The sequence below is a fragment of the Epinephelus lanceolatus genome, chromosome 23, assembly GCF_041903045.1.
Source record: "Epinephelus lanceolatus isolate andai-2023 chromosome 23, ASM4190304v1, whole genome shotgun sequence".
Lineage (NCBI taxonomy): Eukaryota > Metazoa > Chordata > Actinopteri > Perciformes > Serranidae > Epinephelus > Epinephelus lanceolatus.
In genome coordinates, this window is record NC_135756.1 from 7,430,324 (window position 1) to 7,452,913 (window position 22,590).

At 41.7% G+C, this 22,590-nt stretch overlaps 2 protein-coding genes across 2 annotated transcripts; both read left to right on the top strand.

Annotated features, from left to right (window-relative positions):
- The first annotated feature begins 773 nt into the window (after positions 1-773).
- Positions 774-12,492, top strand: metap2a (methionyl aminopeptidase 2a). Its single transcript, XM_033614367.2, has 11 exons — positions 774-965; positions 5,381-5,476; positions 5,582-5,644; positions 5,819-5,921; positions 8,919-9,080; positions 9,816-9,997; positions 10,392-10,486; positions 10,569-10,665; positions 10,806-10,909; positions 11,116-11,231; positions 11,442-12,492. The coding sequence occupies exons 1-11, from the start codon at positions 809-811 to the stop codon at positions 11,692-11,694; spliced, it is 1,428 nt and encodes a 475-aa protein (XP_033470258.1). The 5' UTR covers positions 774-808; the 3' UTR covers positions 11,695-12,492.
- Positions 12,493-14,664: 2,172 nt separating this feature from the next.
- LOC117249296 (uncharacterized) lies at positions 14,665-21,268 on the top strand. The gene is made up of 5 exons (XM_033614864.2): positions 14,665-15,025; positions 15,917-16,103; positions 17,362-17,461; positions 17,559-17,716; positions 18,547-21,268. The coding sequence occupies exons 1-5, from the start codon at positions 14,753-14,755 to the stop codon at positions 19,548-19,550; spliced, it is 1,722 nt and encodes a 573-aa protein (XP_033470755.1). The 5' UTR covers positions 14,665-14,752; the 3' UTR covers positions 19,551-21,268.
- Positions 21,269-22,590: the final 1,322 nt, after the last annotated feature.

The following is a 22,590-nucleotide window of genomic DNA, read 5'->3' on the forward strand; positions in this document are numbered from 1 at the left end:
TCAAATGATTTATATGTGGTTTCCAAGAAAGTTTATGTAGAACAAATAGTGAAAATGGAAAAACATAGCAGGTAAAGCTGGATTACAAACTGGGCAAAGTTAATAAAAAGAAAACAATAATAATAATAATAAATAAATATATATATATATATTTTTTAATCAAAATCCAGACATAAATACAGGTCTACAATATAAACATAAATAAACTATAAATAAATTAATACAAATTGTGCAGAGAGTATTGTAAATGGATAAAGTGAATGTAAACAAGAATGTAATAAATGTATAATGAGAATAATAAATATAGATAAACACAAAGGTGTAAACAGTTTGTAAAACAGTAAGTACAATATATAAAGTGTATAATCAGAATCAAAAATACAGTTGATCCCCAGGATGAAATTCTGATTCGTTATATTCGATCTGATGTGAAGGGTAGAGGATTACAGAAGTAGAAATAACACATATGACTATGTAAAATATTAAATATTAATTATTTTAAAATATAAAATATGTATAATGTGTTGAGTATGTTAACTGTAAAAATATATTTTAATTATGTGCCTTATGCTAAAATACAGTGCATAAACCTGGTATGTAATGTTAGAATATATACATGATAAAGGATGTATAAAATATACTCATATAATCATAGCTTATTATTTTAACTAGTACTAAAAATAAACTAAACTAAAACAAGATGACGAGTATAATTGCTGCGGATTATAACCGAGTGTCCGTGAATGCAGCACCACACACAGCACTCCCACAGTCCCTCGCGCTTCCTTTTCCAGCAGCGCCTGTGATCATGGCGGACGTGGTTGCGGAGCAGGTATCGGACCAGAATCCAGTCCCGGACCGGGAGCTGAACGGGGAGGCGGAGGACAGAGAAGAGGCCGACCCCGTGGGAGAGACGGCGAAAAAGAAGAAGAAAAAGAAGAAGAAGAACAAGTCGGCAACGACAGGTGAGGCTGGCTCGAGCAGTTTCTAGCTAATAGGCTAGCACAGCTAATGTTACTTATTAGAGCTAAGTCGGGTTAGCCGCGGTTAGCTAGGACCAAGGCGGAAGTGACCTTCAAAATAAAAGCGGTCAAGTCTTCGCATGTGGGGAAAAGTTTTATTATTCTCTTCTTTGAATTGGGTTTTTAAACAAATTATAAATCAGAATATAATTTCAAAGAAGTTAGAAATTTTTATCAATGCATGGGACGAAATGTAGATATATAAAAGATAAATAAATGGGTGTTTTTATATTTTCTTAAGCTGCATTTCATTTTGTTCCAGTAGATTTGGATAAAAATAGCATTAATGACAACAGAGACTTAAAATATTGGTTTGTTTTCACAATATCAAAAATAAAAAGCACACCTAACTGTCAGCGTATATAAGCATAAAATAACTAAGGATTTTTAATTTGAGTTCTTGTATCTATGATGATTTGTTTCATTAATAATTTCAAAGAAACTGAATACATTTCCATTTTACATAAGGATATAAATGGCGTGTCTGAGTGGCGTTTTGAGAAATATCACTAATGTCTTACTTTTTAAAAAAATATTTATACATCTTTGTAAATGTATGTATAAATATATTTAATCACATGTAATTTGACTGATTTCTTTTTCTTTTTTTGTGTTAGAAATTTCAAACTTGGGTCTTGGATTTTTGCTGGCCTGAGACTTGATTATCCATTCAGAATAATGTAATCTATTGAATAACTAATATTCGTTTATTTTAGTTTTTTTAAGATGGGACAGTGCAAATTAATAAATATACACGCTATGAAAATGCCACATTTAGGCTAAAGGCTATTTTTCATCTGTAGTCCCTTGGCTTTTATGTTACACAAGGCTATCTAAAATTCGAGAAAGCTCAAACAATGAATAATAAAAAAATAATAATATCAACAACATAAACATATAAAAAAATTTAAAAAAGTAAAAAAAATAAAATAAAAAGTGCATACAGTTTTAAAAACTTCTTTAAACACACCCAAAAAATTATTTTAACATAATTTTTTTAGTCACAAGAATGTAATGATCGTCAAATGTATGATTCAGTGCTAAGACTTGAGGCAAAGTTGAATTATATAAATAATACATATTAAGGTTGGTCAGGTTGTTTGTGCTTTAATTTTTGTCAGTCATGCCTTATATGCCCTTTATTATTTTTTTAATCATATAATTAAAGAGCTGTTTGAATTGTGACATTTATTTTGAAAGTCACACCGGAAGAGTGTTGTTAAAACACGCCTGACTTGACGCTGATCCTCATTAGCCATGCGGGTTGAGGGCAGTGTGGATGGTGTTTTCTGTGGCGCCTGTCAGGCCTCGTGAAACTCGCCGGGCTTCAGTCACAGCTCCACACAGGAGCAGTGACATTTAACACAGCTGATAGTAAAAATAAATTCCTGCTCATATCGAGATAAAGCAGTAAAAATCTGCTGATCTAACTGCTCCCTGTAGCTACTGTCCTCCCTGCCGACTGCACTGAGCCTCAGCCAAGTTTTCCTGTTTCGTAATTCCCGTTTGTCAGAGTTATTATGTAAGGAGAACACCCAAAGGAGAATTTCCTTTAATAAATCAACCACATCAAAACATTACGAACCAATGATCTGCACACACTTATGGGCCAAACATGCCAGTATAATATTATCTGTAATACAGAGATATTTTTTAAATGTTAATAGCCTACAGAACAAACTCAGGAACATAATTTTGATCATGATAACAATGTGCCCTGTTTACTGCATTTATATGAATGTTTCTGTAAAAATCATTGTTGTATTACTACAATTTTAAAGCATTACCTGAACACCTACTTGTTGTTTGGACAAACCCAAGAATGACACTGGGGTTTTTTTTTTTTTTTTTTTTTGGGGGGGGGGGGGGGTTGCAGTAACAAGTGTTTTGTGCAGAAATGTGGGAAACAAGCTGTGTCAACCACTGTGATGACATAAACTCCACTTTCTGCAGCTGACTCAGCAGCATTCTTGCTGATGTTGATGTCAAAAAGTGACTCCTTTAAAACCCTCTTTACACCCATAATGGTTAGTTAGAGCCGCTGCCACTTACAATAAACAATAATTAATGTACAACTATCAAACAGTAGCAGCTCCTCCACAACACACACTATATTGCCTCTTTGCATTTGTGTTCTATTCTCTTCAAGGTTTTTAAAATCGTGTACACATTACACGATATCAGAATAGATCCAGTGAATTTATTTCGTGGATCCTGAGTTGGCCATGACGTGACATTAAATACAGTCCTTAATGTCACAATCCAGTAGCTGCATTCAAAATCTGTACTAATATCCTGCTCAGTAAGCTAAAACCATGCTTGAGAAACCAACAGTTTTTGAATTGCACACTGTTTCCAGTGAAATATTGCAGTATGCAAACACTTGACACTTCGCCTGCCATAAATATCCCACAGTGCCATGTGGTAGACTTGACACTGTTGATGACAGTGGACGGCGAACAAGGCAGTTCTGTAACGTTATTATGTAATAAATACTTCTCCAGAGGTGAACGACTTTGGTCATGAGTCTGCTGCCTGGTGTGTGAGTTAGGAAATGCTATATAAAGTATTGTGGTAGGGACGGTTGATGTCATGGAATATTACATGACATCAACTTTGATGTATGCAAGCTGTACGATGACAGCGCCTACTGAATTACAGTCTACAATGTACGATGCAATAGCTTCCCACACTGAGTGCGCAGAGATGCTGCATAGGTTATCACTTCTTCAACTGGTAGCACAACATAGAGGTCACATTATTAAATAACCGAAAGCTTTGTGGGCACTATACTGCTGTGTGTCTGCTAGCTGCTAGGTTGCTCACCTGGCAGCTGCAACCCCGCCACCATTTCCATCCATGTTTCGTCCTTCTTTACGCGATCTTGGTCAGAGCTGGAGGCCACATCATACAGACAAGGCTTCTGCTGCCACAACTCCACAATGTTTTCTCTTTGATGGAATCACACACATTTCTTTCAGCGCGTTTTACTTCCATGGCGAGCGGCTGTCCGTCTGTTAATTTAGATTTAGCGCAGTACATTATTTTATGCTGCATTTCTATTGGTTTGTTAGTAGATGTAGGTGGTAACAGCAGTCACACAGGGAGATGGTCATCCCAAATTTCTTACACCGTCAGAATTGTAACCCAGGCTGTCTTTGATCGCAAGACTGTGACAGCAGCCATCCTTAAACCTCTCCTGAACCTTGTGTGCCATAGGACCACCATTTTAGAGCCACGACCAAAGATATCACCCCGTTTCCTTCACGTTGGTCATCTTTGGTCTGGGACAGCCCCAAAATCGCTGCGTGTATAGCGGGCTTTAGTCTGAGTGTGACTAGCTAAGAGTTGGTACAGCTCTGGTTTTGCCTTTAGCCAGCACTTGACCTTTGTTTTGGAGGATTTAAAATCTGTTGTCAGTTTGATTTCACTTGGTTATGTGTTCCAGAGTCGACAACCCTGGATGGAAAAAGCTGACAGTCCAAATTTAGATTTATGATATTATGGTATCTTAAAATTGCCACTCACACTGCTCCTTGTTACTCTGTTACTGTCCTGTCTTTGAATAAATCCGGACAGATATGTGAATATAAATGGTGATGCTTGAGCCCATACTGCCTTATTAATTTAAAACAGTTGAAGTTTACTGTTTTTGAAACCTTATTCACAGGCATTTTATTGAAGATCCAAAATTACTCCTAAAAACAGCATTAAGCATTATCCGGAGACAAAGATGACCGTGACATAATGTTACACAACAAGTTCGCCTGTGGTTCACACTTTCTAACATCCAAAGTTACTCCTACACACGTGATGAGAAACAAAAACTCTATTGCTGCAAAACAGGAAGTGGCGTGGTAATTACAGCTCAGTGTGTCCAAAAAGATGCATACTACTGTTAATGTACACAAAAGTATGTTGAACGATGGTGCACATTTTGGGATGTAGTGTGTATTATGTTCAGACGCAGCGTGTGTTTCTCCTCTCAGTTATATTTCTGAAAGTCACAAAAGAGCCACTGATTTTGTTTTTGGAGCCGCAGCAATCCCTTAGCTCGCTTTAAGATGATGCCAATGAGTTCCACATACTGAAACATAAAGATTTTTTTAATTTGTGAGAGCTGGTATCAGATTGGTGCCCAGTATTTTTATTTTTAGCTGTGAGAGATCTGCTCTAAAAGATGATGCTGATATAATAATTAATGTCTGTGCATCTCTTTATAACTGCTTTTGTTCTCCCACTTCGCCCTCTGTTTCCTGCTGCTCGTGCTGATGCAGCAGCTTTTTGGCTGCTGCTAGCTGATCCTTCATTGGTCTGATTGTGTCTACTCGTTGCTGATGATCTTTCTGCCGCTGCAGGCCCTGAGGCTGAGGCTGACGAGGTTGCCGAAGTGACCAAACAGCTGGAGAAGCAGGCGATAGAAGACAAAGAGAAGGAGGAGGATGGCGAGGAAGGTGAGTGTCTTACACACACATCATCTTCTTACTAAAGCAATGTGGACACATCACACATGAGCTTTGCACTCAGTTGGTGTTACAGCAGTGTCTTCACTCACACAGATGGAGATGACGGAGAAAACTCGGCAGGGAAAAAGAAGAAGAAGAAAAAGAAGAAGAAAGGACGTAAGTTGACCATATTTTAAGTTTAGTACCACTAAAAAATAGTCGTAAAGCTCTGTTTGATGCTGCAGTGCTGTGAAGGATCACCCTGACTGAGAAAACGACCATCGTCCAGCTGAAGTTTTACTGCATCAGGTCAGAGTCAGTTTGATGAGGTGTTTTCTTTTTCTCCTCCAGCCAAATCTCAGACTGATCCTCCATCTGTGCCCATCTGTGAGTTATACCCAAGTGGAGTGTTCCCCATCGGACAGGAGTGTGAATACCCCACCTTACAGGATGGGTAGGAAGAGCACACACCCCACACACACACCTACACCTCTACACGTGTTTCTGCTAGTTTTCAGATGGTTCATTTAGTCCTGTTCAGATCAAAGATTCATGACAAGGCAAGCTGAATGTACACCAATGCGACATAGATGAGACGGTGTATCTTCTCCAAAGCAACAACTCTCTGTACTTCTCAGCGCTCAACATTGTGAGCGTTTCACTCCCATTTGCGACTAAAAACAGGTGTGTGCGAACTGTAAAGAATATTTAGGGAAACATGTGCGCATAAAAAAATCAGCCGAAGCAGCCTATATTTCTGTCAATAAAAAAATATGATAATCTAACCGCAAATGTTGGAGGAACTCCAGCCGCCTTCCCTCTTCCCTCTTCCCCGTGTGACATTGTTATGGGCGGTTTTCCAAACCACTGTCGGCACAATGAATATAAGTCCCACTGTCGGCAGCATGGAAATGAGTCAAAGTGTGGAAGAGATGGACCGGGTTAAGCTGCGGACCTCTGGGGAACCCTGCTCCGTTCTCCCCACAGTTAGGGACCGTTCTCCACGGCCAGGCTGTCGGCTGGGTGGGAATAAGTCAAAGTGTGGCGGAGAAGAGGGACCGGGAAAAGCGGCGGACTTCTGGGGAAGCCTGCTCCCTTCTCCCCGCAGTTAGGGACTGTTCTCCACGGTCAGGCTGTCGGTTGGGTGGGAATAAGTCAAAGTGTGGCGGAGAAGAGGGACCGGGAAAAGTGGCGGACCTCTGGGGAAGCCTGCTCCGTTCTCCCCGCAGTTAGGGACCGTTCGCCACGGTACCGCTGCTGGGCAGGGTGGAAATAAGTCCTGCAGAGTTTCAGAGGACCTGGAGAATGTTTTAGGATAGTAATAACATTATATAAGATAATCATATTGCAAAGATAATATATATAAGATAATAACATTAAAGACAAAATTAAATTGCAATACTTTTTCAAAACTTGATGATTTTACCTTTCTGTACATTTTGTATACAAATTCATTAAATAATTTTGCTTGTAAATGTCTATTTGCATCACGTTTATTACGGAAAACACATTATTTGATCAATTTACATTGTGACCCTAAAGTTCTTTGTGCGCTCCTTACTTTTTCAACTTAGGAGCACATGTGCTCCTTGGGAAAAAGGTTAGCGTCAAGCCCTGCTTCTGTTCTGATTTGTGATAGTGAGACACTGGCTACAGCTGCATTTATAGTCGTGACGAAAAGGCAAAAACATAAAACGACCTGCGCGCCAGATGGACAGTGTTCATAATAAATACACCACAATGATTTAAATAACCAGCGCAGATGAATCAGTCACTGAGTATGTGTGTGTGACGCGCACATATATTGACCAGCAGCAGTGACCAACCTTCCATCACCGACACACTGTGAGGACGACATATATGTCAGCAGCTGTGGGGATGTACATGAGACAGACTCCGTGTCAGCAGGGACAAAGGGTGGTTGTCAGAGAGTGCAATAACAAGCTGACAGTTTATAACTGACAAGACCAGCGGCCTTTGCTATAAGGTGATTGGCTGTTGAAACAGGTGATGCACCTTAGGTTCTGTAACCAGCTGCTGTCGAGTCGACGAGCGGAGTTGCAGGTGACACCATCAGCCAGCTTGAGTCGAGCTCAGACAGCCAGTTCACACCGCTGCAACTTTTCTCTGCACCGCTCTAAAACAGTTTTGTTTCGTCATGTATCTTTGATCTGAACCGTTCTTAAACCCTAATCGGTGTTTCTCATATGTTCATTCAGCTGCAGGTGGCACAGCTGTTACATAAAAACCTCCCCATGTGCAATTAACTTGCTATCTCTAATTTAAGCACTCAGAATTAGTAACAAGTGAGGACTATAAATTGAACAGCCACAGATAAGGGTGCACTGATCTGTCAGCCACTGATTGTTGTTGGCCGATTTTCATTCTAAATAGTTTTAAGGCTGATAAGATGAGGCAAAACATGCGATGCTGTATATCTACGTGTCGCTAACATAGCTTCACTGGTCTGACAATTACGATAAACTTAAGCTCAGTTCACTGCTCACCTGCCTGTCCCAAGTGCAGGGGTGCCATCTCGCTGTCCTCTTCTGATACGCATAAACACACACCTCAATACATGCTTCTGTAGAGGCTGTGATACACTCCGCTGTTTTCTGACAGTGTTTACATTTAGCTTTGTTCTGCCCTATAATGTATCCACATGACTGACATGGCATCTTTACGTCTACCAGTGGGGGCGACACTGTAACAAGTTTCGGTTTTGACGTCATTACTTAAAAACCTCTTAAAAAATTTGGACGTGATTTTATGTAGGTGACTTGTATCTGTGTTCTGCTTGTTAACAGCCATCAGTTGTTTGTACGAGCAGAGAGAGTCACAGTATTGATTGAAACACTAGCTGTCAAATGTTACATCTGCCCCAAAGTGCAGGAGCAATTGTAACTGCATGTGGACTATGGGAGACTTTTTATTAAACGGAATTTGACATCTACAACTTGTAGTAGTTGTGGTAATTTATTTCGGCCCAAGTTATTAATTTTATAGTCAGAAATTGTCAGCTGATAGTATCCTGCCTGCAGTTTTTCAGAAGTCATCAGTACAAGTTTGAATCTAGCAGTCTGAGATTTAGTTTTAGAGCATGTTACTAAACATGTTACTGGTTGGTATATTGTTTGCATGTGTTCATATTTACATTAAAACAGCGCCCAAAAATTGTGTTTAAATATTCAGATTTGCATGTTATTAACAATGGTAGTGATAATGTTGCTGCTGTCTACAGTCCCACACTGTGTGCGTCTGTGCTGATGTACTCATTGACCCTGGTCAGCTGACAATGGCCAGACGAGTCAGGAGAGTTATGTTGTAAAACCAGCGATTGCCTGCAGTGTTAACGTGGTTACTTTCACCACTGACTGTCCCCAATCGTCAGCCTCTCTTCCATCTATAATTGAGGCCCAAAATAAAAACGTGTTGTTGTTTTTCTTCCCAGTCGCAGTGCAGCGTGGCGTACAACCAACGAGGAGAAGCGGGTGCTGGATAAAGCCAACGAGGAGGTGTGGAACGACTTCAGACAGGCAGCCGAGGCCCACAGACAGGTCCGCCAGCACGTTCGCGGCTTCATGAAACCCGGCATGACCATGATTGAAATCTGGTGAGGATTTGTTTATCACTGCGATCCACTTCATTAGTATTGTTATTTTTATGTACTCATGGCTGTTTGGAACTAGATCAGAGGTTTTTAAACTGTGATGCACCTCCTCATGGGGGATTTAAACTTGTGTGTCACCTGTATGCAGACCCTACGCTGTAGCCTACACCGTTGTGAACATTTATACTTGTGCAGTGGTGTGTCTGTGTCACTCTGCAGTTCCACCTTCAAAACACTAGTCAGCAGCGGGGTTTCTGTGAAGTGCTGTAAAGTTTAGTTGATTCAAAACACACATTAAACACACAAGTACACAAATCAGCTTCACAATAACTCGCAACATTCGCAAACACTTGTCTTTATCTGGACACATTTTCCCCACAAATACAACATGCTAACGTTATTAGCACAAGCCTATGGCATTTTACATTGTATAAATTAGCCTAGCGATGAGCGGAGATTTCCTCTGCTCATATGAAGCCAGGATAAATCACACACAAGACTTAAAATGCTATTTGTGGAGGCTTTATTGTCTTCACAATTTATTGTTTCTTATCTGTGAAATTAAAGAAAATGAAAGCTTTGTTTCCACTGAGGGAAATGGTTTCAGCTTACAGAAATAGACAGGAGGTCTGTGTCGCTAGAAAGAAGGTGCTCCTTAAAACGCACGCAAATTTCCTCTGTTGAACAGTATTTTATTTGCACTTTCATCTTCTCATTTTCTCTCATCCCTCCCCTCAGTGAGCGGTTGGAGGACTGTTCTCGTAAGCTGATAAAGGAGGACCGGCTGAACGCTGGCCTGGCCTTCCCCACCGGGTGCTCTCTGAACCATTGTGCTGCCCACTACACTCCCAACGCCGGAGACACCACCGTCCTGCAGTACGACGACGTCTGCAAGATCGACTTCGGCACGCACATCAACGGTACTGCAGGAATTAAGTGCTTCTTCAGCTGCACTTTGTGCTGATGTTGAACAGCGATGCATTCAAGGACCGCTCTATAACAATAATGGATAGACAGAGTAGCTGCCACTAAAGATCTACACCTCAGGCAGCTAATGGTTTACATTCATTACTGTACATAATGAAAATGAATTGTCAGACACTGGAAACTCGGCACTGAAAGGTAATTCATCATCACACTGGACTGTTTGTGTCGGTAATAATTCTCCAAACAAGTTCCAGCTTTGTTGTAAGTGCAGATTGAATACTAATTATGCAACTCAGAGAGGTTTCAGCACAACATCTAAAAACATAACTCAGCTCAGAACAGATCCACTAAAAGACGCTCTGCTTTCTGCCTGGTGTCTGTTTGCAGGGCGAATCATTGACTGTGCCTTCACTGTCACATTTAATCCAAAGTATGACAAGCTGCTGGAGGCTGTGAGAGACGCCACCAATACTGGAATCAAAGTATGACGAACACAAACATGCTTTACTCTGATATGTTTTATCTGCGCACTGCCTGGAGCTCACGACTTCCTGTTTGTTGCAGAACGCCGGCATTGATGTGCGTCTGTGTGATGTTGGAGAGGCGATTCAGGAAGTGATGGAGTCCTACGAGGTCGAGCTTGATGGCAAAACATACCAAGGTGGGTTCTTTTGACCTCACGTTGAAAGTAGGAGTGAAGGAGGTAGTTTGGTCTTGTCAGTTCATATGTAGAGTTACACATATTTTTTACGAAATATCTTGTTGCTTGTTTATCTCTGACCCTTGTATGTTCTGCTTCAGTGAAGCCAATCCGAAACCTGAACGGCCATTCAATCGGTCAGTACAGAATACATGCTGGTAAGACTGTGCCCATCGTTAAAGGAGGAGAAGCAACGAAAATGGAGGTGAGTTCATGACCTCTGCTGGTTTGTCAAAAATACGTAACATGTTTCGAATACTGGAACTCAGATTTTTTGCATTTTAAAGATTTTTAAAGGCCTAAAATCATAAAAATGTGGCTGCATGTAAAACTTTTTAAGGCCTTCAAGTTTTAGGCCTTTTCAGAATCAGCAGTCACCCTGTTACCGATTTTGTTGTTTTCACCGTGCAGGAGGGAGAAGTTTACGCCATTGAGACATTTGGCAGCACAGGTAAAGGTGTGGTGCACGACGACATGGAGTGCTCTCACTACATGAAAAACTTTGACGTCGGCCACGTCCCCATCAGGTAATAATGCATCCCTCTACACAGAACATGCTCCTATTATTTGATGTTAGAATATTCCGGGTCTGATAAAGGAGGAGCTTAAAATCAATTTGAAATGTAACAGGAAGTCCGTGCAGAGCAGCTCAGACTGGCCTGACGTGCTCTGAAATGAACGATATTTACATCCCCAGTCTAACACGACTTATGTTTACTTCCCTCCTTCCTCTCCAGGCTGCCCAGAGCCAAGCACCTGCTAAACGTTATCAACGAGAACTTTGGCACGTTGGCGTTCTGCCGGCGCTGGCTGGACCGTCTGGGCGAGAGCAAATACCTGATGGCCCTGAAAAACCTGTGCGACCTGGGCATCGTGGACCCCTACCCTCCCCTCTGCGACACCAAGGGCTGCTACACCGCTCAGTTCGAGCACACCATCCTGCTCAGGCCCACCTGCAAGGAGGTGGTGAGCCGGGGAGATGACTACTGACACCCCAACCCCACCCACGAACAACACCACAGCCCCTCCTCGTCACCACCACACAGCACCCTCGTTAGCTCCTTCAGAGAGGCAGGACACGGTCGTCTCAGAGCAGCTTTGAGGGATGCCAAATGCTACTGTGTTCTCCCCACAATACACCACTCGCAGCTTGCAAGGAAGAAAGACTGGCCTTCTAAGTTTCCTATCATCAACCACAGCTAAGAATTATAAACAAGCCAACACGTTTCTGTCAGGGGAAGCATTGTGGTTCCCTGCAATGCCCCGCGGACCTCATTTTACAACATATTAAACCTTTATTTAAGCTGCTGCTGAATCTAGTGCACCCCCAGTATTCAAAGAGACGGTGAGCGTGGGGAAACCCCCCCCCCCCCCCATACCTCCCTTTCATTTTCAAAGTTTTCTATGGCTCCACTCTGAGCCTCCAGTGCTTTAGTGCTCGAGTTAAATTAAGCACAAATGCTACTGACAGGTGTAAGACGTGGTTCGGCCAATGCATGGCCTGAAACCTCTGCAAACAGACAATTCCTAACATTTAAAAACTCGGGGTGTCGTCATCATAAATCTTCATACAGACACCATGCATCTGCAGACGTATGTTTGGCTTCTGTCGCAGCGGGAGGGAACTCTGCACTCTGGCCCTCTAGCGACCGTTTCTTTGATATTTGTAAAATATCTCTGAAGTGGTTGCTGCCACTGTTTGTTCCCCAGTTAAAAACGCTTCATTTTGAACTCCCTGAAAATGTTTTTGTATGAAAAGAAAAATAATTAAAATGATTTTGCTCATTGTGTCCTCCTCTGTTTGTGGTCAGTTACAAGAAATCTAATTCCACAGTTACCAGACAGTCTGTAGCAACACTTTTCATGGATTAAGTCATTTTTTTAAGTAACAGAAGGACATTTTCTTTTGAGAGTTGGATAAGAAGCCTCAAAGACTGAAATGTCTGTCCAGAAAATATATTTAAATCTCGTCGATGTAGCTTTTCTGTGTTAATCACATGTAGATTTACTTGTGTCAGGATGTAGTGAGGGACATCCATCACATATTCCCACTCAGATTGTTTTGTAAAACGAACCTGCAAAAAACTACGAGGTAAAGCATTTAGTTTACAGTCAGAAAAGACTAAGAAAGGGATTAGTTTAACAAGCAGCCAGCCTGGCTCTTTCAAAACCCTAAATTGCCACTTTTACACCTCATTAATTACATATTAAACAAATGCGCAGTGTGGGAGAGGTTATTTTTCAAACAATGGGTTACAAGTTACCCTGCGAAAAACTAATAAGTAACTGTTAAAATAATGGTAATCAAGTAATGGTAATGGTTAAGGTAATGCAACTTATTACACTTGATTACTTTTGTAACTGGATAATAAAGCTGTACAGTGATAGGCTGTGGCGGAAGACACTATTCCTGCACAGCCCAGAAAGATGCAAAGCAACACTGTCATAGAGAGCATTGGGAAGGTTACTTTTACAATGTAATAGGCTTACTAGTTACCTTGTTAAATATGTATTAAGTAATGTAACTTAATTACTTCATCAAAGTAATGTTGCATTATATTTGATTACTTGTCTAGCAAATGTTTTAAACTGGGCAATAAAGCTAAAAAATGAATGCAAAGCAACAGAAACAGCAAACCAACCAAAACACAAGAAACTAACAAAAAAGATGATTAAAATTCCACAGAGTAAAGAGAGAGTAGATGAATAAATAAAGTAGAATAAAAATGGACAGAGAAGGTGATTGGCTGCAATCTGCCCTCCCTCTAGGACCTGTCACACACTGAGATTTTATATTTAATTGTTAAAAGGGAACTAATGTTTTTTCAACCTGGGCCCTATTTTCCGATCTTCTTTTGTCTAAATGAGTGACAGGATCTTATCTTACTATATAATGATGAAAGCTCAGTGTGTCTGTTCCACGTTTTTCTCCTCACTGACTTGGCCAATCCATGTGAACTTTGGCACAGTGGTAGAGGGTAACAACCAGAACAGAATTAATTTCTATATAATCTCACTATACTGCAATTAAGAGTATAATAAACACTCAATGTGGACCAGGATCTCAGAAGTTTAGGTCGCACGGCTCTATTAAATGCTGCATTCTGATTGGTCAGTCGCGATTGGTCTGATATTATTGTGTAATGACCGTTGCTATGTAGCCCAGCGTTGCTAGGGACGCTGCCCTGACAACAGTTACTTTTTTATCGGGCTAACGTAGCCGTTACCGCTTCAAAATAATAATTTACAAGATATAAAGATGGAGTATTTTCATGATATAACTTTTAACATATTTGGTGAGCATGAAAATCTTGAGTCATGGTTACTGGCTGAAGATGAGAAGAATGCCGGAGAAGAGGGATGCTCAGAGGCGCACGGAAAAGAGAGGCTATTTTCTTTTCATTTTCTCTTGATTCCCTGTAGCTATTGTAGCGCAGATTCAGCCGTTGCCGGCAGTTTTTTTTCTCTCCTCCCGATTTAATTTATAAATCAATAAAAATCGTATAATTAATCAATATTCTGTCTCAAATTATTTGTTTAACTGATAATTAGCCGTGTAATAAGCGGGATAATGTATAATGAGCCGGTGAATACTGGGAAAACAACGCGGAGGGGTTCTATTCCCCTGAAGGGAGCTGAAAAAATGACTCAGAAAAACAGAAAAAATTACACCAAAAAACACAAAAATAAATAAAGTACTTCGAAAAACAGAAAGGATTACTCAGAAAAACGGGGCTTTTTTATTTGTCAAGTGAATGCAATACACTTCCGTATTTTAACGTTACAATGTTGATTAAATATAAATCGGCGACAATAGCACTTCCACCGGAAGTGTCTACATAAACGATTTTATTTTGAAGTTTCTTGCATGCATTTCCCGGCCTGAGACTGGATGCACCGGAAGCATCTGCAGCCAGACTGTTTTGTACGTCTCGCGAGATTTGAGTTGTTGCAGGAAGTTACCGCTGGAGCGAGCTTTCAAACGCGAGGAGTTACTTGTCGAGTAGCACACAGAAAGTAGCTGAGTGTTGTAAGTGTAAAAACAACAATGCCTCGTCCTTGCGCATATCCCAACTGTAGAAACAAAATGTCGCGCTACAACCCACGGAGCTTTCACAGACTCCCCTATTCTGACATGGAGACGCTGAAGTCGTGGCTAGTTGTGCTACAAATGGATGCTAACACTCCTGTAGCCACACTGCGCCTTGCCGACTATCGGGTCTGCGGTGATCATTTTGACCGGGATGACTACTGCCAGACCAAGAAGACACCCAATCCTAAGCTCCTTCGCCTAAAGAAAAATGCGGTTCCAAGAGTGGAGGTAATTGAATAATTATTCAAATTGCCTACTTAGCTAGTAGGCTATATAAAGTTTGCTGTCATTGGCGCTGCTTTCACAGCTATAGTGGCTTACGTTAGCTAACTAGCTAGATAGGTACAATAATATTCTGTATGAGTGCTTTTCAAGCTTACACGTGTTTCAGACATGATGACAGAGTTTGCCTACCTGCTCCCAAGCCTGTCATCCCCCAAGCTTATGTTAGAAATTCAAGTCAACTTTACTTATAGAGCACATGTACAAATAACAACTGTTGACCAAAGTGCTTTCCAGAGACACTCCCCTAATGCCAGGTCTCACTGCTCCCTGCACCAACCCAACAACCTCCTTTACCTTACTTACACATGGCCAGGTAGAGACAGTGCTGATACTACCTTTCCTAGCACATTCACCATACTCTATTTCACACGCTACATAGCATAACTCCAATATAAGCTAAAGTTAAAGGAGATAGAGAAGATAAACTCACAGGCTTTCTCAGCCCAAACAGCACTGCCACCTCTAACAAACCCAGGCTCCGTTTGTGCGAGCTCCAGGTAGTGACAGTGCCGATACTACCTATCCTAGCACATTCACCATACTCCAATACTCAATTTCACACTCCCATATAAGCTAAAGTTAAAGGAGATAGAGAAGATAAACTCACAGGATCAGCAAACTAGAAAGCAGTGATCTGTCAGCTGATCTGAGGGGACGAGAGGTGGAATAGGGAGTGAGGAGTTCTGAAATATAATCTGGTGCTGGTCCATGCAGTGCTTTAAAAACAAATAAAAGAGAAAAATAAAATAACTCATCTGTTTGATTGTTTGAAACATTGTTTGATTGGTTGTCAAATACTGTGGATATTCTATAGCTGACATTGTTATCCTGTAGGTTTCAGAAGCATCCAGCTCTGTAGCGATGGAGGTGATGGGGCTCCAGAGGGGGTTGAATCACTTGCTGTGTATGGACGTGGATGTTGGTGTTATGACCACAGACAGATCACCATCCATCGGGAAAGTCATGAGTGATACTGACACCAATATCCACCACAAATTCAACCCCTGGCATGCCTGCAAGAGTAAGTAACATATCTGGAATACAGTACACTTTACTACAAAACCCAGGGTCAATGCACAACTGCTTTTCAATTTGTTGATTTTCTGCATAATGTTATATACATCATCCTAAGTTTAAAGGGGAACTAATGTTTTGTTCAACCTGGGCCCTATTTTCTGATCTACTTTTATCTAAATGAGTGATAGGATGTTCAATATTTGACATTTCTCCAGTACGAAGCTAGGGCTGACCTGCCTGCAGCCCGTGGGCATGCGCTATATTAAATAATAGGGCACTCAGACAGCTTCAAACAACGTCAAAATACGTCCACTAAAAGTGCATTTTTTTCACACAGATAGGCTCGGATTGTTAGTATAATTATCCGACAACATAACGGAAAGGAGAAATGAACGTCTGTGTTTACCTTTAGTTGGAGTCGGACATGTTTGTTGTGGCAAGTCAAAACACTCACTCAGGGAGGGAAAGTCTGGCTCTGAAATCTCACGTCTCGCAAGATTTGAGTTACCACTGGAGCGAGCTTCCAAATGAGAGGAGTGAGTCATGGCTGAATTTTTACCTGCCTCTGAAGAAACAGTGCTGATACTACCTTTCCTAGCACATTCACCATACTCTATTTCACACGCTATATAGCATAACTCCAATATAAGCTAAAGTTAAAGGAGATAGAGAAGATCAATTCACAGGCTTTCTCAGCCCAAACAGCACTGCCACCTTCAACAAACCCAAGCTCCGCTTATGCGAGCTCCAGGTAGTGACTGTGGTGATACTACCTATCCTAGCACATTCACCATACCCTATTTCACATGCTACATATCATAACCCCAATTAGCCAATTAGGGCTGTGCGATTGCCTCTAAATTTCATATTGTGGATTGTCGTTGCTCTAGATTGCCAATACACGATGAAATCGCCGGGGGGGGGGGGGGGTGTTACGTCCTTGGCACGTGTCTTACGTCGATCACTACCACGTTATTTTAATATTTTGCATCACATACAAAATACAACATGCTAACGTTATTAGCACAAGCCTATGGCATTTTACATTGTATAAATTAGCCTAGCGACTAGCTGAGATTTCCTCTGCTCATATGAAGCCAGGATAAATCACACACAAGACTTAAAATGCTATTTTTTGTGGAGGCTTTATTGTCTTCACAATTCATTGTTTCTTATCTGTGAAATTAAAGTAAACAACAGCTTTGTTTGGCACCACATGATACCATTAGCATTGCAAGATAATGACTGAGGATGTCTTACAGGGGAGGCAACCATTGATCCAGAAAGTCCAGACTTTGTTCCCTCTTTGCTCACTTACCCAAGTGAGAGCCAGTGTATGGAGGCTCCAAAAAAACTGGACAGGTAACCTTCTCCGTTGTTTTGCTGTCATTTTACTGTACCAAATGTTGGTAGTATGTCTTGATTAATATTTCTTGGTCGTTATGTGTTTTGGTTATAGGTTCATTAGGAAGAGAAAGAGAAAGAGAAAGCGGTCTGAAACCATCAGCAACTCCTCTCTGGCTGACACATCGGACTCTATCACTGCAGCTCAGGTGTCTTCCACTGTGGAGCCAACATCAGACTCTCAGCCTCCAGACTGTCAAGAGGAGCTTACTGGTAAGAGTTTGTCGCATGCCTGTGACCCTGGGAATCCTCCTTTTGTGATATTATAGTCACAAATAGCTCTGTAACAACTTACGCAAGCTGCCTGTTGTTTGTACAGTTACCAGAGTGGATTGAGATTGCATCCTTGTCCAGTAATCTGGTGCATCTCATTTAATGGTCAAATGACACAAATGAGACAAGAATTAGCTAGCTGGCCACCCTGCTGTCTCTCCGCCTTTCCCCACTGCAGTTCAACAAGCGCAAAACCTATCACCAAGTGTTCTGTCTAACAGCGGGGCTGTTGCTATTCGCAGAGCTGAAAGTTCGTCTCCTTGGACTGTCCACCATTTCCTGCTTTCTTGAAATGGATATGATGTCACATTATTCAGAAACTGCAACAGTTAAAGTGGCATTTTCTTTCCACCTCTGCAATTATTTCGATTCAGGCATTAAAAAAATGTCAAAAGAAAAATTGTTATACTTAAGTGAATCAGTTTTCTTCCATCCCTAGTTTTTACTCTCCTAAGGTCTCATTTATGAACCTGTCGTATGCACAAAACGAGGCCTGAAAAAAGCGTACGCCACCCCTCACGCCAATGTCGTGATCTATAAACATAGACTAGAAGGGAGAAACTTTGACCTATGCTTGTGAACATTTTGGAGACAGAAAATTGGTGATGCAGATGGTGAAATGGAAGCCTTATTGTAAAGGTTGTCGAATATTTTTTGATGCATGCTATTTTTGGCTTTTGTCCACATGTACATTTTTAGTATGGAGCCTACGCAATGTTTTATAAATGAGACCCCTGGTGTGTAACTGTGGCCATACTTTTGTTTGTCAGACTGCTCGGTGGCCTTCACTGCGACTATCTCGGACCACACTGACACCTCAAGCTCCGCACCTCCCGCTGACCCACCTTGCCGCTCAGTTCACACACGTTGGATGGACCCTACACGACAAGATCATGATTATTGCAAGAAGGCCAATGGAAAAGATGTGCGCGATAAGACGACTCAGGTTGATGAGTTTGGGTACTTCATTCTTCAAAATGACGCGGATGCTTTGCTCCACACTGGTATACTCTTGGAAACATTTAACATCCTTGTGTCAACACTTGAAGGACATGCTTACAGTGTGTTTACGCTGTCTGTGCGAGATCAAGTTCTCATGACACTTATGAAATTAAAGACCAACTGTGAGACAGACGATCTGAGCAGACAGTTTTATGTGTCACAGGGCATGGCTAGCAGGGTAATCTCATATTGGATTGACAAACTGGACCAAGTTTTGCGACCTCTAATTCCATGGCCTCCAAAAGAAACTCTTCAAGCAACCATGCCCGGAGCATTTAAGAGGAACTTTCCGGATACGACATGTATTTTAGAATTCAGTCAGAGCCGGTTACAAAAACGCAAGAACCCTGATTCGTATAAGACAGTGAAATACCAGGTGGCTGTCGCCCCATGTGGACTAATCATGTTCATCTCTGCAATATATGAAAGGCGATGCAATGACACATTCATAACCAAGAACTCGGGAATATTAGACTTCTTAAAGCCTGGAGATGAGGTCATGGCAGTTCGAGGTGTCACCATAGAAGATTTGCTGTTTGAGAAAGAGGTTAAGTTGGTCGTTCCATCTTTCACGGAAAAAGGTCCAGCTAAGGAACGGGTGAGAGTCAGTAGACGAATAGAACGTCAATTTGAAAGAGCAGTCGGACGTTTGAAAATGTATAAAATCATATCACAGGTTCCGAACGCCATGGCCCAGAAAATAAGCAAGATTCTGAGAATATGTGCTGCTCTTGTCAATTTAAGGGAGGATCTCATGCGTGACTCACATTGATTTATCACAGTGGTTCCCAACTGGTCCAGATTTCTCCTGAGGCCCCCATCACACAGAAAGCGTTTTGCAGGTTAAATGCCGCTAGTAAAAAAAGAATGCTTCCTGCAGCTTTTTTTTTTTTTTGGTTAGAATTTCTATGTAATCAATCGACCGTGAATTTACTTATTTTATTAATTTGACAGTATCTAGTCCCTAAAATGTTGAGGCATTACCCTCTGGTTGAGGGTGAGAGGCTGTCAGCAGATAAACAGAGATCTGTGTGGGTACATGAGACCCTAAAAAGAGGGTGGGTCATGGGGAGTACCACCAGTTGGTCCAGGAGCTTCTCCTCCATGATGGCTGTTTCCAAGCATATTTTAGGATGACTCAGGGGCAGTTTGACAACCTGCTGTCAATCATCAGGCCGTATATCTCTGGGTATCCAGCAGCCTCTACCACCAGTTTCTCTTCCATTGTTTACCAACTGTAAACTTGTTGTCGTGACAACCACAGAAGGCCTGCCTCTCTAATAATCTGATTGGACAATGGAAGAAAAGCTGAGATGACGTGGAGCACTTTTCCGCTATGAGTTGAAGTTTTTTCAAGTCAAGGACTTCGGAGCTCTCCAGCAAAAAACACCAAAAAGCTTCATTCTCATTAAAAACAATCACAAAAAGCCGCCTCCAGCTGCTAAAACACTTTCTGTGTGATCGGGGCCTGAGTCATTAGTTCAAGGTCCACGCAGTTTAATACATTCAGCATCATAGTTGTGTTTGGCCATGTTGTCGAGCTAGTTTTCTGTCTCTGTTAGGTAACTGTCCCTTTGTCAGTCACTCTACAGCAGATAAAAGCTCTGTGCCAGAAATTCACTGTATTTAAAAATATATTGTGTTTTTACAAACGTGACACGTTTCAGAGTCACTTTGGGTCCATTCAGAATGGACCCATGACCCACCTTTGGACTGCGACCAACCAGCTGGGAACCACTGACTTTGCAACCTTTGCAACGTGTCAGTCAAATCACCAGTACTGCCCTCTTCCACATAAAAAACATAGCTTGTCTCCGCCCATCACTCTCCCCCACCGCTGCTGAAACTCATCCATGCCTTCATCTCATCCAGAATAAACTCCTAAATAAACTCCAGTACATCCAGAACTCTGCTGCCTGTCTGCTCACCCATTCCCACTGGCTTCCTGTCCCACAACGCATCCAATTCAAAGTCCCTCTCCTCACTCATAAAGTCCCCTCCTACCTCACTGACCTGCTCCACCGCCACACTCCCTCCCGTAGCCTCCTCTCCTCTGATGCCAACCACCTGACTCCTTTTGAAAAGATGAGTTTTGAGTAGTGAATGATGTTGTGTGTATTTTAGTGTAGTCTATTTTATGATCATTTTTAACCTATGTAAAGTGTCTTTGAGTACCATGAGAAGTGCTCTATAAATAAATGTATTATTATTGTTATTATCAGTACTGCCAAGTTTGACCACAATTCATGAGCAGTGATTGACAACTGCTTTAGAAACTCCCCTGGTCATCTGTCTCATACAGTGCATCCAGAAAGTATTCACAGCGCTTCACTTTTTCCACATTTTGTTATGTTTCAGCCTTATTCCATTTTCTTATTCATTTTTTTTCCTCAGAATTCTACACACAACACCCCATAATGACAATGTGAAAAAAGCTTTTTTGAGATTTTTGCAAAGATATTAAAAATAAAAACTAAGAAATCACATGTACATAAGTGTTCACAGCCTTTGCTCAGTACTTTGTTGATGCACCTTTGGCAGCAATTACAGCCTCAAGTCTTTTTGAATATGATGCCACAAGCTTGGCACACCTATCTTTGGGCAGTTTCGCCCATTGCTCTTTGCAGCACCTCTCCAGCTCCATCAGGTTGGATGGGAAGCGTCGGTTCACAGCCATTTTCAGATCTCTCCAGAGATGTTCAATCGGATTCAAGTCTGGGCTGTGGCTGGGCCACTCAAGGACATTCACAGAGTTGTCCTGAAGCCACTCCTTTGATATCTCCTCTGTGTGCTTAGGGTCGTCGTCCTGCTGAAAGATGAACTGTCTCTGTACATTGCTGCATTTATCTTTCCCTCTATCCTGACTAGTCTCCCAGTTCCTGCCGCTGAAAAACATCCCCACAGCATGATGCTGCCACCACCACGCTTCACTGTAGGGATGGTGTTGGCCTGGTGACGAGCGGTGCCTGGTTTCCTCCAAACATGACGCCTGGCATTCACACCAAAGAGTTCAATCTTTGTCTCATCAGACCAGAGAATTTTGTTTCTCATGGTCTGAGAGTCCTTCAGGTGCATTTTGACAAACTCCAGGTGGGCTGCCATGTGCTTTTTACTAAGGAGTTGCTTCCGTCTGGCCCCTCTACCATACAGGCCTGATTGGTGGATTGCTGCAGAGATGGTTGTCCTTCTGGAAGGTTCTCCTCTCTCCACACAGGAACGCTGGAGCTCTGACAGAGCGACCATCAGGTTCTTGGTCACCTCCCTGACTAAGGCCCTTCTCCCCCCGATCGCTCAGTTTAGACGGCCGGCCAGCTCTAGGAAGAGTCCTGGTGGTTTCGAAATTCTTCCATTTACGGATGATGGAGGCCACTGTGCTCATTGGGACCTTCAAAGCAGCAGAAAGTTTTCTGTACCCTTCCCCAGATATGTGCCTCGAGACAATCCTGTCTCGGAGGTCTACAGACAATTCCTTTGACTTCATGCTTGGTTTGTGCTCTGACATGCACTGTCAACTGTGGGACCTTATATAAACAGGTGTGTGCCTTTCCAAATCATATCCAATCAACTGAATTTACCACAAGTGGACTCCAGTTAAACTGTAGAAACATCTCAAGGATGATCAGTGGAAACAGGATGCACCTGAGCTCAATTTTGAGCTTCATGGCAAAGGCTGTGATTACTTATGTACATGTGATTTCTTAGTTTTTATTTTTAATAACTTTGTAAAAATCTGGGGTGTTGTGTGTAGAATTTTGAGGATAAAAATGAATATAATCCATGTTGGAATAAGGCTGAAACATAACAATGTGGAA